This window comes from Mustela lutreola, chromosome 14 (assembly GCF_030435805.1).
Source record: "Mustela lutreola isolate mMusLut2 chromosome 14, mMusLut2.pri, whole genome shotgun sequence".
Lineage (NCBI taxonomy): Eukaryota > Metazoa > Chordata > Mammalia > Carnivora > Mustelidae > Mustela > Mustela lutreola.
In genome coordinates this window covers 40,479,266-40,493,937 of record NC_081303.1, presented here as the reverse complement: position 1 = coordinate 40,493,937, position 14,672 = coordinate 40,479,266, and the positions used below count along the sequence as shown (strand labels likewise).

Here is a 14,672-nt window from a genome sequence, read left to right as displayed (position 1 = left end):
AGGGCAAAAACAGTGTTGTATTGTATTCTGCTTTCTGTAACTAAATACAGTATCAGATACATGGCAGACTTTAACAAATATTTTTGGACCTTATCCCTGCCTGTGTGTCACCTAGGGAATGTGAATGACCTGGGCCCGGGGATAAAAGACCATAGGAATGGCTGACCTGAGCAAGAGGCAAAGACAACAGAATAATGACTGAATCATTCAACAGAATAATGTCAATCAACAATCAACAGAATAATGACTGCTTTCATTCGTGTCAGCCTGCTAAGCCCTTTCCAGTGCTCCAGTTCATTCAGGCTTCCTCACACCTCATTTAATAGATGCGATCATCACCCTCACTTTACAGATGATGAACAAGACTAGAAAAGCTAAGTCACTTGTCCAAAGTCAGATGCTAGTAAGTGGAGCCAGGTCTTGAACAAACCCAAGTCTATCTGACTCCAGAGCCCTATCCTCTTAAGTCGCACTGGCATTTGAGCTTCGGGAAAATTCTCTGCTGATTCTAACTTGCAGAGTAGAGTAGCGAGATTCAGAAGTGGGACAGGGGTTGTAGGGTGCTACTGTTCGGGGCACACGCCACATGGTTCAGCAGATGGTGGCTCCGCTCAGCCAGAAGCCATGAGGGACTAAAGCAAACTGTCTACAAGGAGCCTGTTCAAGGCCCCGGAGTCCCAGGAGCAGGCTGGAGGAGCACCCCAGAGTAAGCCAATCGCTGCAATGTCAGACACTAAGCTGGGAATGCAAGTGAAAGGTGAGGAAGCCAGAGTGGAAGGAACCAAGCCAAGCTGTGAGGTCTTGGGCAATCTTCACCCCCAGGCTCCATGCCAAGGACAAGCCACTGTGCCTAAAATAACCTCCCCAGAGAATCTGATCATTTTGCAATCTCTATCTCAATAGTGACTTTCAAGTCAATGGAACTAGTATTGATTAAGCCCCTATTATACGCTACACCATGAAAGGTACAAAGATCTGGTCTTTTATGGAGGCACGGCAAGCCCACAGGGAACAGTGAAAGAGCTGTATAAACAGCACACAACACAGTGCCGACCTGTGCAGGACAAGCCATAAAGGCGGCTGAAATTCACAGAAAAGAGAGATCAGGGTGTGCTGCTGGCTTCCTGGAGCACATGAATGGGAGAAAGGAAGACAGAGTGGAATGAGAATAGCATTTCAGGTAGGAAGAAGATTATGAGCAAAGGTGAGGCAGCTGAAATGAGAATGGACTGTTTCTCTGGCCATGAGAAGCCCACCTGTGGAGCAAAGGATTCTTGTTAGAGAAGAATGAAATATGAAGTCAGATGAGTAGAGAAGAGCAGATCATATAAGTCTCAGATTCCAAGAATACCAATCAAGTAAATCCAATCTGCAGAATCCGGGAGTCCAAGGAGGCAATAAAAAAATGATCCAGGCTTGGGGCACCTGGGTGGCTCAGTGGTTAAAGCCTCTGCCTTCAGCTCAGGTCATGATCCCAGGGTCCTGGGATTGAGCCCCACATTGGACTCTCTGCTCAGCAGGGAGCCTGCTTCCCCCCCGCCCCGCCCGCCTGTCTCTCTGCCTATTTGTGATCTCTCTCTCTCTCTCTCTCAAATAAATAAATACAAAATAAAATCTTTTTAAAAAATAATCCAGGCTTTAAGCAGGCAATCAAGAATAAAAATTTAGGCATCCCAGGAGAATTCTACTGAGCATTTAAAGAAGAATTAATTCTTATTCTCCTGAAACTGTTCCAAAAAGTAGAAATGGAAGGAAAACTTCCAAACTCATTTTATGAGGCCAGCATTACCTTGATCCCAAAGCCAGACAAAGACCCCATGAAAAAAGAGAACTACAGATCAATATCTTTGATGAACACAGATGTGAAAATTCTCACCAAAATACTAGCCAATAGGATCCAACAGTACATTAAAAGGATTATTCGCCATGACCAAGTAGGATTTTATTCCAGGGCTGCAAGGTTGGTTCAACATCTACAAATCAATCAATGTGATACAATATATTAATAAAAGAAAGAACAAGACCCATATGATAGTCTTAATAGATGCTGAAAAAGCATTTGACAAGGTACGGCATCCTTTCTTCATCAAAACTCTTCAAAGTGTAGGGATAGAGGGTACTTACCTCAATATCATCAAAGCCATCTATGAAAAACCCACAGCAAATATCATTCTCAATGGAGAAAAACTGAGAGCTTTTCTGCTAAGGTCAGGAACACGGCAGGGATGTCCACCATCACCACTGCTATTCAACATAGTACTAGAAGTCCTAGCCTCAGCAATCAGACAACAAAGAGAAATAAAAGGCATCCAAATCAGCAAAGAAGAAGTCAAACTATCACTTTTTGCAGATGATATGATACTTATGTGGAAAACCCAAAAGACTCCACTCCAAATCTTCTAGAACTTGTATGAGAATTCAGAAAAGTGTCAGGATATAAAATCAATGCACAGAAATCAATTGCATTTCTATACACCAACAAGACAGAGGAAAGAGAAATTAAGGAGTCAATCCCATTTACAACTGCACCCAAAACCATAAGATACCTAGGAGCAAACCTAACCAAAGAGGCAAAGAATCTGTACTCAGAAAACTATAAAGTATACTCACAAAAAAAATGGAGGGAGACACAGAGAAATGGAAAAATTTTCCATGCTTATGGATTGGAAGAACAAATACTGTGAAAATGTCTATGCTACCTAAAGCAATCTACACATTTAATGCAATCCCTATCAAAATACTACTCATTTTTTCCAAAGAAATAGAATAATCCTAAAATTTATATGGAACCAGAAAAGACCTCGAATAGCCAGAGGAATGTTGAAAAAGAACACCAAAGTTGGTGGTGAATCACAGTTCCAGACTTCAAGCTCTATTACAAAGCTGTCATCATCAAGACAGTATGGTACTGGCACAAAAACAGACACATAGATCAGTGGAACAGAATAGAGAGCCCAGAAATAGACCTTCCACCCTATGGTCAACTAATCTTTGACAAAGTAGGAAAGAATGTCCAATGAAAAAAAGACAGTCTCTTCAACAAATGGTATTGGGAAAATTGGACAGCCACATGCAAAAAAAATGAAACTGGACTATTTCCTCACACTATACACAAAAATAGACTCCAAATGGATGAAAGACCTCAATGTGAGGAAGGAAGCCATCAAAATTCTTGAGGAGACCACAGGCAGCAACGTCTTCGACCTCAGCCACAGCAATTTCTTCTTAGAAACATCGCCAGCCAATGGCAAGGGAAGCAAGGGAAAAATGAACTATTGGGACTTCATCAAGATCAAAAGCTTTTGCACAGCAAAGGAAACAGTCAACAAAACCAAAAGACAAATGACAGAATGGGAGAAGATATTTGCAAATGACATATCAGGTAAAGGGCTAGTATCCAAAATCTAAAAAGAGCTTATCAAATTCAACACCCAAAGAACAAATAATCCAATCAAGAAATGGGCAGAGGACATGAACAGACATTTCTGAAAAGAAGATATCTAGATGGCCAACAGACACATAAAAAAGAGCTCTACATCACTCAGCATCAGGAAAATACAAATCAAAACCACAATGAGATACCACCTCACACCAATCAGAATAGCTAAAATTAACAAGTCAGGAAATGACAGATGCTGCGAGGATGCAGAGAAAGGGGAACCCTCCTACACTGTTGGTGGGAATGCAAGCTGGTGCAACCACTCTGGAAAACAGCATGAAGGTTCCTCAAAAAGTTGAAAATAGAGCTACCCAACGACCCAGCAATTGCACTACTGGGTATTTACCCTAAAGATACAAATGTAGCGATCCGAAGGGGCACATGCACCCGAATATTTATAGCAGCAATGTCCACAATAGCCAAACTATGGGAAGAACCTAGATGTCCATCAACAGATGAATGGATAAAGAAGATGGAATATTACACAGCCATCAAAAGAAATGAAATCTTGCCATTTGCAACGACGTGGATGGAACTAGAGTGTATTAAGCTAATAGAAATAAGTCAATCAGAGAAAGACAATTATCATATAATCTCTCTGATATGAGGAATTTGTAAGGCAACATGGGGGGTTTGGGGGGTAGGGAAGGAAAAAATGAAATGAGATGGGATCAGGAGGGAGACAAACCATAATAGACTCTTAATCTCACAAAACAAACTGAGAGTTGCCGAGGGGAGGAGGGTGGGGAGAGGTTGGTTGGGTTATGGACACTGGGGAAGGTATGTGCTTTGGTGAGTGCTGGGAAGTGTGTAAGCCTGACGATTCACAGACCTGTACCCCTGGGGCTAATAATACATTATATGTTAATAAGAAATTTTTTTAAAAACAAAGAAAAAGAATAAAAATTTAATTTTAAGATTTATTTGGTTGTAGTGTCTGAAATAGAGTACAGAGAAGAAAACTAAAGGGGGAAAAAAAAGAAGAAGAAGAAGAAGAACAGCAACAACAACAACCACAACAACAACAAAAGAGAAAAGAAAACTATCGAAAAACAAAAAACAATGGAATTCCTGGCTGGCTCAGTTGGTAGAGCATGCAACTTTTGATCTTGGGGTTGTTGGGTTCAATCCCCATGCTGGACACCGAGCCTACTTAAGAAGAAAAAATGATAAAGAAAAAGCCTGAATGCTTCTTTGAGCATCTGCTAAATGTCTACATACAAATCCAATAAACACGGTCCCTTCCTGCCAGTCCAATGGGGAAGACATTCATTAATCCCATAGATACCTTTTAAGGACCTACCATATGCCAAGGATCATAGGAGGTTCTGGAGACACAGTGAAAAGCAAAATACAATTCCAGCCCTCATGAAGCTTGGCGGCCCTCACTGGTGGCTCCAATGAGCATGGAAAAGAAATAAAAGCAAAGCAACAGTTCTATCCACATAAATTCAGGTACTAAGTGCTAGGAAGAAAAATAAAGCAGGGCACTGGGTAGGGCACAGTGAGACAGAATGGTCAGGAAAGGCCAAAAAAATGCCACAGTATTTGAAGCCCAGAGAACAGGTACAGTGGAGATGCCCCTGCTAGCAATAAGGATACATGAGAAGGTGAGTTAGTTTGTAAGAATACATAGAATACGGAACATCTTTTTTTTTTTTAATTTTTTTTTATAAACATATATTTTTATCCCCAGGGGTACAGGTCTGTGAATCGCCAGGTTTACACACTTCACAGCACTCACCAAAGCACAGACCCTCCCCAATGTCCATAATCCCACCCCCCTTCTCCCAACCCCCCTCCCCCCAGCAACCCTAAGTTTGTTTTGTGAGATTGAATCACTTATGGTTTGTCTCCCTCCCAATCCCATCTTGTTTCATTGATTCTTCTCCTACCCACTTAAGCCCCCATGTTGCATCACCACTTCCTCATATCAGGGAGATCATATGATAGTTGTCTTTCTCCGCTTGACTTAGAGAATACGGAGCATCTTAATTAGAGTGTGTTAAGCTTGTGATAAAAGCAACAGATCCACATAGAAATGTCTAGACTCTGGAACTCTAATCCAGAAGCAGACAAAAGTTGGACATGTAGATTCAAAAATCATCCATTGATATTTGAGAGATAAAAAACCTCTCCAAAAGTAGTGTACATGAAATGAAAGTAACTCAAGAAAAAAAAATGAGGAGTTTCAGATTTACAAATGATTTTATCTTGTCTCCTATAATGGAGGATCCTCCTCCTCCAGCCTCCTATTATACCCATGTGGGCAATGACTTTGGTAGGCGGCAAAGAGCTGGTAACAAAGTAATGCTATTACTAGTTGAGGCTCATAGACAACCAATCATCCAAAAGGCCTCTGTCTCCTGTTCCTTCAGTTCCCAAGGCACAGCTGTGGGGTAGCTCTCTCTCTCTCCTGCACTCATACCTGCTGCCCCTCTGCTCCTCTGCAGGTGGCTCTGGGTGTTTGTTTTAGTGTTTGGGAGAAAGGGATTTGGAAAGCAAAATAAATTTTATTTTTTTTTAAAGATTTTATTTATTTATTTGACAGAGAGAGATCACAGTAGGCAGAGAGGCAGGCAGAGAGAGAGCAGAGAGCCTGATGCGGGACTCGATCCCAGGACCCTGAGATCATGACCCGAGCCGAAGGCAGCGGCTTAACCCACTGAGCCACCCAGGTGCCCGCAAAATAAATTTTAAACTGGCCTTTCCTACCTTCCTAGAAATGGCACAACTAAATGTTAGGATAGATTCAAGTGTCGGGTGACCAGCTACCCCAATTAGCCCAGAGCTGTCCCAGTTTCAACCCTGTGAGTCCTGCACTCAGGGAAACCCCTCAGCCCTAGACACCCTGAAATGGTTGATTACCCTACAGCTGGTCTGATCTGCATGATGCAACATAAGGCTTTCCTTCTCTAAAGTGACATCAGCACTGTTAAAGCACGTGCTTAGTTTCCCAAGCCCTATATAACCCTCTACCCAAGAAGCTGGATTCTCTTTTCCCACCTAGACAGAGGAGCCATCAGAAATTCCTAAACACAAATTGATCCTGGATTCTTTAGCCTTCTATTCCCACCACCTCTTCCTCAGCTCCGGCTACCACCTAAACCAGAAACACCAAATGCCCTGGCACCCCCAATCTGTACCACCTGCTGCTCTGTCTGCACAGCCCTGGCCAGCCAGCTGGTGGGGTCGGGGGTCAAGGTCAAAGTCATATTATCAAAGAGGGAAAGAGGGGAACTCATCCAGGTAGTAATGTGCTCTACCACAGTAAATCACAAAAAAAGGGGAACCCCGGATAAATTACAGTCTGCTGACGGTGGAAGGCACGTGGATTTCTTCTTTGAGTTATAGAAATACCGGAAATGCTTACGATGGAGTCAATTTCAGGTCAGCTTTGGAGTTTTGCGACCAATGCTGGGCTAACTCACCTTCAGAGAAGGAACCAAGTGAAAGCCCCGATAATAAGGTATATATTATATACGCTTCCAGAAGCCACAGTGTTTGGCACACTCACAAATCTTGAGGTTTGCATATCATTTCTGCCAGGTTATTAGAGACTTCTTCAAAATGTTAAGAAAGAATCAAAGAAAATGCCAAGACTGGGGCACCTCGGTGGCTCAGTCAGTTAAGTTTCTGCCTTCAGTTCAGGTCATGATCCCAGGGTCCTGAAATTGAGACCCCCATCAGGATCCTGCTCAGCAGGGAGTCTGCTTCTCCCTCTCCTTTTGCCCCTCTCCCCTTCTTGTGTGAGCTCTCTATCAAATAAATAAATAAAATCTTTAAAAAAAAAAAAAAAAAGAGGGGCGCCTGGGTGGCTCAGTGGGTTGAGCCGCTGCCTTCGGCTCGGGTCATGATCTCAGGGTCCTGGGATCGAGTCCCGCATCGGGCTCTCTGCTCGGCAGGGAGCCTGCTTCCCTCTCTCTCTCTCTGCCTGCCTCTCCGTCTACTTGTGATTTCTCTCTGTCAAATAAATAAATAAAAATCTTTAAAAAAAAAAAAAAAAAAAGAAAGAAAGAAAATCCCAAGATTGATATTAATCTCCACTTATTAATCTCAACTTGGTCCTTTGTTGCAGAAATTTCCTGTCTGACAACATTAAAAGAACAATAAGCAGTGTTCACCAACCTGTAGGAATAACCTCTATTTGGCCCCATGTCAACTTGACTGCTTAGGTTCTGACTAAAAGGCAGAATTTTACAAAAGCTGCTTAACTAACCTTGCCCACACAAATCTTACTACCGTAAATGCTAATAGCCAAGGCAAAGGGTAGCTGGCAGGGTTGTCTTTTTTAACTAAATTGTCAGGGAAATTGCCTCAGCCCCCACCCCCAAAAAAGGTTACTGTTAAAATATGCAAGGACTCCAACACTTGATCTTTGAAACAGCCCCTTTCCCTGTCCCTACCCACAGGAGGCTGTTGCAAGATTGCATCACTGACCTTCACAAATTTTCTGGCCAGTCTGATTTCTCTCTCCTCCCCCTAAGTGCTGGCAGCCCTTTGGCCCACTTGCCTCTGCTTTTCACCTCTAGCTAGTTAACTCTGGTAAATGGATAACCAAAGCTAAATCATTGCACCCTTCACCCCATAGGAATGATTTTAATCCCAGCCAAAATGTATCTTTCTCCCGTCCCTTGCTTCCAAGAGTGATTTTTTTTTTTTTTTTTTAAGTCCTACTTAAATAATCTCTTCACCTAACCCGGGCTTGAACTAAGGACCCCAGACCAAGAATCACACCCTCTTCAACTGAGCCAGCCAGCACCCCCCCTCCCGCCAAGAGTTCTCTCTCCAGCTCTTACCCAAACCCTGCTCTTACCCTTCTGCCCCGTTTCTAGGAGCCAGCACAGTGGCGTTGCACCCCCAGACCCAGGGAAGTGGCAAGCATTCACTGAGAGCATGAGCTATTTGCATTCCAGACCCCCAGAAGAAACTTATGGACAGTCCCCTTCCATCTTCTCTGCCCTGTAACCCACAGCTGCACTTCTCAAGTAGGAGTGGAGATAATTTGGATTTAATGATACCCAGAAGTACATATACAAACAGGCGCAAGCGCAGAGAGAGGCATCACACACACACACCTGGGTAAAAGGGCACCCTCAATAAGTAGTAATCTATCAAGTGACCCTATTAGGGCTAGCACCTGTGAGTAAAACCAGTCAAGCCGGAAAGAAACACAAGCATGCACAGAGCCCTGAAACCTGGTTCTGCTCCTTCCAAGATCCCTCCCCCTTGCCTTCTCCCCTCCAGTCCCCACACCTGTGGGAAAATGACAACACTTAGGAATAAAAACCAAAGAACTTCCGGTTAGGTAGAAGCCCATTAGGGGTCCCTCACAGGCCACCCAGGGCAAGGAAAGCTGGGCCACCCACCCACACTAAGGAAGAGTCACATGGAGTGTGTCCGCACTACCTCCCAGGGCTCCGGGTCCTCACCGGAGTGTGCACCCGGAGGGGGACCTCCTGCGACCCGGCAGCCCCCATCCCCGCACGCCCGCCGCGGTCTCCCCTGCTTGGGACTCCCAGCTTCAAGACCCAGGTGTGCACAGCTCCTGGCCGCCCCCACCTAGGTCCTTCCCCGCCCCTACCCCGCCCCCCCCTACTTCCCCCTCCTTCCTCTGGCGCTAGCGGCGCTGGCCCCGGGCCAGGGGAGCCCGGGAGGCGGGTCTCGGAGGAAAAGATATAAGCGGCCCCGGGGCACCGCCGAGGTGCCAACTGCGGAGTCTCCACCTGGAAGAGCCGCGGCTACGTAGGAGGAGAACGCAGAGGCCGGCCAGACCCCTTCACGCGCTGACCGCTCGCGCTGCCTCCTGATCGCGCTGCGCCCCCAAGGTGAACCCCGCGGGAGAGAGTGAGGCGGGGCGGGGTGCGGGGCGGGGTCCGGGGCGGGCCCCCCTTCCTGCGGGACAGCCGAGTGAGGGGAGCTCGGGCAGGCTGGAGCCATCTTTCCGTGGCTGACGGTCCCCTTTCCTGCGTCGCCCCTTCCGCAGGTCACCCCCGGCCCCGAGATGGAAACGGTGCAGGAGCTGATCCCGCTGGCCAGGGAGCTGATGGCCCAGAGGCCCAATCGGAAGGTGCTGAAGCTGTACGTGCTGGGCGGCGTGCTGGCCTTCGTCGGCATGGTCATCGGCCTAGTGGAGACTGTGTGCAGCCCCTTCACCGCCGCTAGCCGCCTGCGGGACGAGGAGGCGGCGGTGGCCGAGCTCCAGGCGGCCCAAGAGCGGAAGCGCCTCGCGATCCAGACCCTGCGGGAGAAAAGCAAGCAGCAGGAGGCCGTCCTCTGCAGCCGCGCGCTCTCCATCCGGCAGCACGCCTCGTAGGACCCCTGGGAGCCCGCGGAGGGAGGGAAGAGAAAGCCGGAGTTCGAGAAAGAGGGCGCGTGTAGGGTCGGGCTCAAGGGGGAAAGAGCAGGAGTCCTGTGCTGTTTGGACTTAGATCTGAGAAGCCACCCGCTTCCAGACCTGAACTACCACACGGATCCACCAAAAGGAGTTTGGGATTAAGTGTTGCTGCTGTGCAGCATTGCAGGATAACATGTCTTCGAGCTTTCTGAGTGCATCCACCGTTTTGCACTAGGGTGGAAGGCGGGGAATGCTTTTTATATTCTTGTTATTATTATTAATTATTACAGTGACCACCATTTTGCATTTTGAAATAAAACTCGTTTTATACTATGTCTCAGTATCTGATTCCTGAGGGGCCTGTTTCCCTGTGGCGGACAGCAGAGAGGGTAAGCATGCTGGCAGAGGGGGTCTTAGCTGAGCCCTGTGGGGAGAGCAGCTACCTGAGCCGCAGGCAGCATTTGCTTCACTGTCAGGGACTCCGATACTCATATTGCGTGCTTATAAGTATATGGAGGATTCATTTTTGTTTCATGTTAGGGGAGGCAGAAAAAGTTTTATTAAGTCCCACCAGGCTTTGCATTTTAGGATCAGAAGATAAATCAGCTTGTGAGCTACAGTATACTAATAGCAGATACTGATTAATTCAAGGCAAAAAACCTATTTGCCATCTCATACCTGACTAGAGGCTCCTTTGACTGATACCTCTTTCTTCCTGTTCTTTTTTTTTTTTTTTTAAGATTTTATTTATTTGACAGAGATCACAAGTAGGCTGGGGTGGGGGGTGGAGAGCAGGCTCCTTGCTGAGCAGAGTCCCATGCCAGGCTTGACCCCAGGAATCTGAGATCATCACCTGAGCAGAAAGCAGAGGCTTAACCCACTGAGCCACCCAGATGCCCCTTTTCCTAACTGTATTATAACAGAGAGAGAGAGAGAGAGAGAGGAAAGAAAAAAAAAAAAAAAAAAAAACTAGCTAGCTAGTCAGAAGACAAGGCAAGGTCCCAAGAATGCCCAAATGGATGTCTGGCTCTACCCAGCCTTCCTCCTCCTCAACTCAAATCATAGTAAGAAGCTCTAGGTTAGAAAGAGAAAAGACAGGCTATCTCCCATCTGAGTCCTCTTCCTCCAGGAACAGAGTATAATCTTGTGATCAAGTTCCTTGTCCTCCTCTTCCTCTTTAATGTTCATAGAAATTATTAAGTCTCAGGCACATAATCGGTTCTTAGTAAATACTTGATGGCTCAGGTAATCTATTTATGAAGTCAGAGACTGATTCTCAGAGGAGGAGCAATTTTGTCCCCCAGGAGACATTTGAAAATGTCTGGAGACGTTTCTAGTTGTCTGGTAGGGAGAGGGGGGCACTGTTACTAGCACCTAGGGAGTAGAAGCCAGGGATGCTGCGAAACAGCTTCTAATACACAGGACACCCACCCACAACATAGCACTCCCTGGTCCAAATGTCAATCAGTAGGGCAGAGGTCCAGGAGCCCTGGGTTAAAGGAAAGGAAGGAAAAAGGTTTGCTTAACAGTTTCAGAATCAAGGTTTTGAGGCCGTCTCCAGGGACTGTAGTAGTTATCAATAGCAGTCCCTCTCCTCGAACAGGGACAAAAATGGCCCTATCCTGCCTGGCAATTTTATCATCAACCTAGAAGTGACAGAAGGTATACATATCATTTCTGTTAGTGAGGTTGTAGAGTCAGGATTCAAAATGACTCAACAGATTGGAAGCACAGTTGAAACTGAACAGAGAAGATACAGTACAGAATTAGTTCCAAAAATCCACTTGCATGGCCCCAGAATTATGAACGCTTGTTCTAGCAGCGGATCATATGAAAAAGACCTAGCTGTTTCCACTGATTACAAGCTCAATATAAGCTAACAAAGGTCTGCCAAAAACAAACAAACAAAAAAAAACAAGAACTCCTAACATCTTATTAGTAGGAGTGGTATGTCCAGAAAAGGGGACAAGGAGGTAGTTTTATTTTACTTTACAATCTGGCAGGTGGAAAACCAAAAAAGTTAAGAGAACCCGTGGATTTGCTTAGGTTTCCATTCGGACTCCTCCATTAGCTCTCTTTAAGACCTTGGACAAGTTACTTATAAACTCTCTGCCTCAGGTTAATTAAGTTAAGCACCATCTATAAAATAGCGCCTCCCTCGTGATTATTTTTGAGAATTAACTGAGACAATGCACGTGAAGTACCTATGCAGGTACCTAACAAACAGTAAGCTTTCGGTCAATGATAGTTGTTATATTTCAAGAGAGACCTTGACAAACAAAAACTACTTGGATCAGAGGGACTTGAGCATATAAAAATCCAAGAACCCTGTCACATTCGGAACAACTGAGTAGAGGAATAGAGAAATTCCAATACAATCCTGCCACATCCTTACCTCCAAATAGTTGAAAGGCAGCCATATTGATCCAATAAATAGACTTATTTTATGTGGCTTGAAAACGCAAAACTAAAAGCAAAAAGAAGTACAAGGAAGCAGTTCTTAGGTCATTAAGAAATCAGAGTCATTAAAACCTAAGGAGTTTCCTTATGATGTACAGTAAACTCATTACTAAAAGCATGCAAGCAGAAGTTGGAAATAAACTGGAAAGGAGATTTCTGAACCTGGAAAGGAGATTGGGCTAATGACCTCTGAGGTCCCACCCAATTATAAGATGCTGGGATTCTACTTGGTACAACTACCAAAGAGGGGGTATATTTCCTATTCCAGCCTGTTTCTCTGAACCCATCCCTCCGCCCCCGACACACACACCCGCTCTGTTTCCAATGCCATTTTGTTCTTTTTCTCAGCATGTTGACAAATATTTTCCTTCTTACTAAATGATTATTAAAAATAATGAATTTATATGTTAACTAACTATAATGTAAATAATAATAACAATAATGAATTTGATTCAAAAAAAAACCTCTTTCCCAATTAAGTTCATCCTCCAAAGGCTTTTGCCTCTTAGAAAATACCTTAACCTGGGGTTGCCTGGGTGGCTCAGTGAATTAAACCTTTGCCTTCGGCTCAGGTCATAATCTCAGGGTCCTGGGATTGAGCCCCGCGATGGAGCCCCGCATCAGGCTCCCTGCTCAGCTGAGAGCCTTCTTCCCACCCCCCATCCCATCTCTGCCCCTCTGCCTCCTTGTGATCTCTCTCTCTCTCTCTCTCTGTAAAATAAATAAATAAAGTATTTTTTAAAAAATACCTTAACCTCGTGGTTGAGCCTAATGGTTATCAAACTTTGTCATCGTGCAACACTTAGAAGTCACCTTGTTCATTATAAAACTCGGATCTATTAATAGAGATAAATATGTAATTTTGTGTTATATTAGATTCCAACTTGTACTATGTTTTAATGAAAGCACATAGTTGGTATCAACTGTGAGAACACTAAAAACTTGCCACATCTTTTGGACAAATCTGATTTTTCTATAACCATGGTCTCCAGAACTAGTCTAAACCCACCGGCTCCATCAATGGCAACTCACCTCAGCAGACACACTCTTACAAGCCAACCAACCAGTGACAGACCATCACGACCAAGGGCCAACCAACCGGGAACTGACACACCCCATAAATACATTTCAGAGTGCCAGGCAGTCAAACCATAGTATGCATATATATAATATGCCTATAGGTGATGTCCGCCCACTTAAGCCTGAGAAAGTATGCCAATCTCTGAATTTTGTGTTTCCCAAAACCCAACAAGTATGATTCCTAGGTTCCTTGTACCCAAACTCTATTTGCCCTTCATACCTGCTGCCAGCTAAGTCAGTCCCAAGGACTGTCTGAACTCCAGTGGTTTCAACTGAGTTCTCACCACTTCTATGATTTGTAACCAAGTAGGCCTCTATAAAATCATCAGTCTTTGTACAAAGTAACTAGATATTTTAGTGGATGGGTGTAGATGCTGATAAATAATCATACCTAGGCCTTTGCATAAGGTCATTAGATATTTTTTTAGGAGGTCTACCACTGAGTAATTAGACATCGGTCTCATATATGTCATTAGACCCTTTGTGTGGAGGTATATCATTTGATAACTATTTGTGTCATTAAACTGCTTATTCCCCTGTTGCTCACCTTACTTTTGTTTTTGTCTATATGGTAATGTCTTGTCTTCTGTGTTTTTGTTTTGTTCTGGAATACCTTATTTCTGATATATGTATAAGGGAGTGTTCCAAAGGGAATGGCCCAATAAATCACTAATCCAATCCAAGTTGACCTAGGGGATCATAGCTGGAGATCCATTAGACTGGTGCCCAATTTAGGAAAAGGTAATTGGCCAAACTTAGCTTTGGATCTCCTACAAAACTTACAGGAAAGCATGCTCTGTCTTGTCAATGTGTGAAGGAATACACTTTCAGTCTATATTCCAGGGTCAAACATTGTCAGGTCATTGGATTGCATGGCCCTTTCCTAACCTCTGTTTAGGAAGGGCATGCAAGATACCACTTGCAAGCACACACTGTTGCTAAACAGCCTCTTTTGTCTTTCTGGGTTCTTCTATGTCAAAATTGCAAACTCCTCTTAGAAGAACTCCTCCTTCCCATGTAAAGCTGCACTGTAATCCTAACTCTTATGCTTACTTTGATAAAGGACAAAACCTTTGAGTTAGAACAATGGCCATCATGGAGGAACTTCAACATGTCAAAATCAGTAAATTAATTCATTTAAGAGAAAACCCCCCAGAATAAACTAATACAGGTTAAGCAGGACTCCAGAAATCAAAAGAATCAATAGTTTGCTTCTTTAATTCATATGCTGAGGCCTAAATAACAAAATTCTAATTCCACTATGGTCTCTCTCAAGGACTCGTGCCTTCTGAAACCCACCCTTATTTCATTTTACTCTTTTTCCACTCATCTTTGCTTGATCTTTTAGATGGGCCA

At 44.4% G+C, this 14,672-nt stretch overlaps 1 protein-coding gene across 1 annotated transcript; it reads left to right on the top strand.

Moving 5' to 3' along the window:
- Positions 1 to 9,109: 9,109 nt before the first annotated feature.
- G0S2 (G0/G1 switch 2) lies at positions 9,110 to 10,109 on the top strand. The gene is made up of 2 exons (XM_059147081.1): positions 9,110 to 9,267; positions 9,426 to 10,109. Exon 2 carries the CDS (start codon positions 9,444 to 9,446, stop codon positions 9,753 to 9,755), a length of 312 nt encoding a protein of 103 aa, XP_059003064.1. The 5' UTR covers positions 9,110 to 9,267; positions 9,426 to 9,443; the 3' UTR covers positions 9,756 to 10,109.
- The last annotated feature ends 4,563 nt before the right edge of the window (positions 10,110 to 14,672 follow it).

What these genes read in the sequence shown, in the direction of transcription:
- G0S2 (XM_059147081.1), top strand. Translation starts at nt 9,444, where the DNA reads ATGGAAACGGTGCAGGAGCTGATCCCGCTGGCCAGGGAGCTGATGGCC.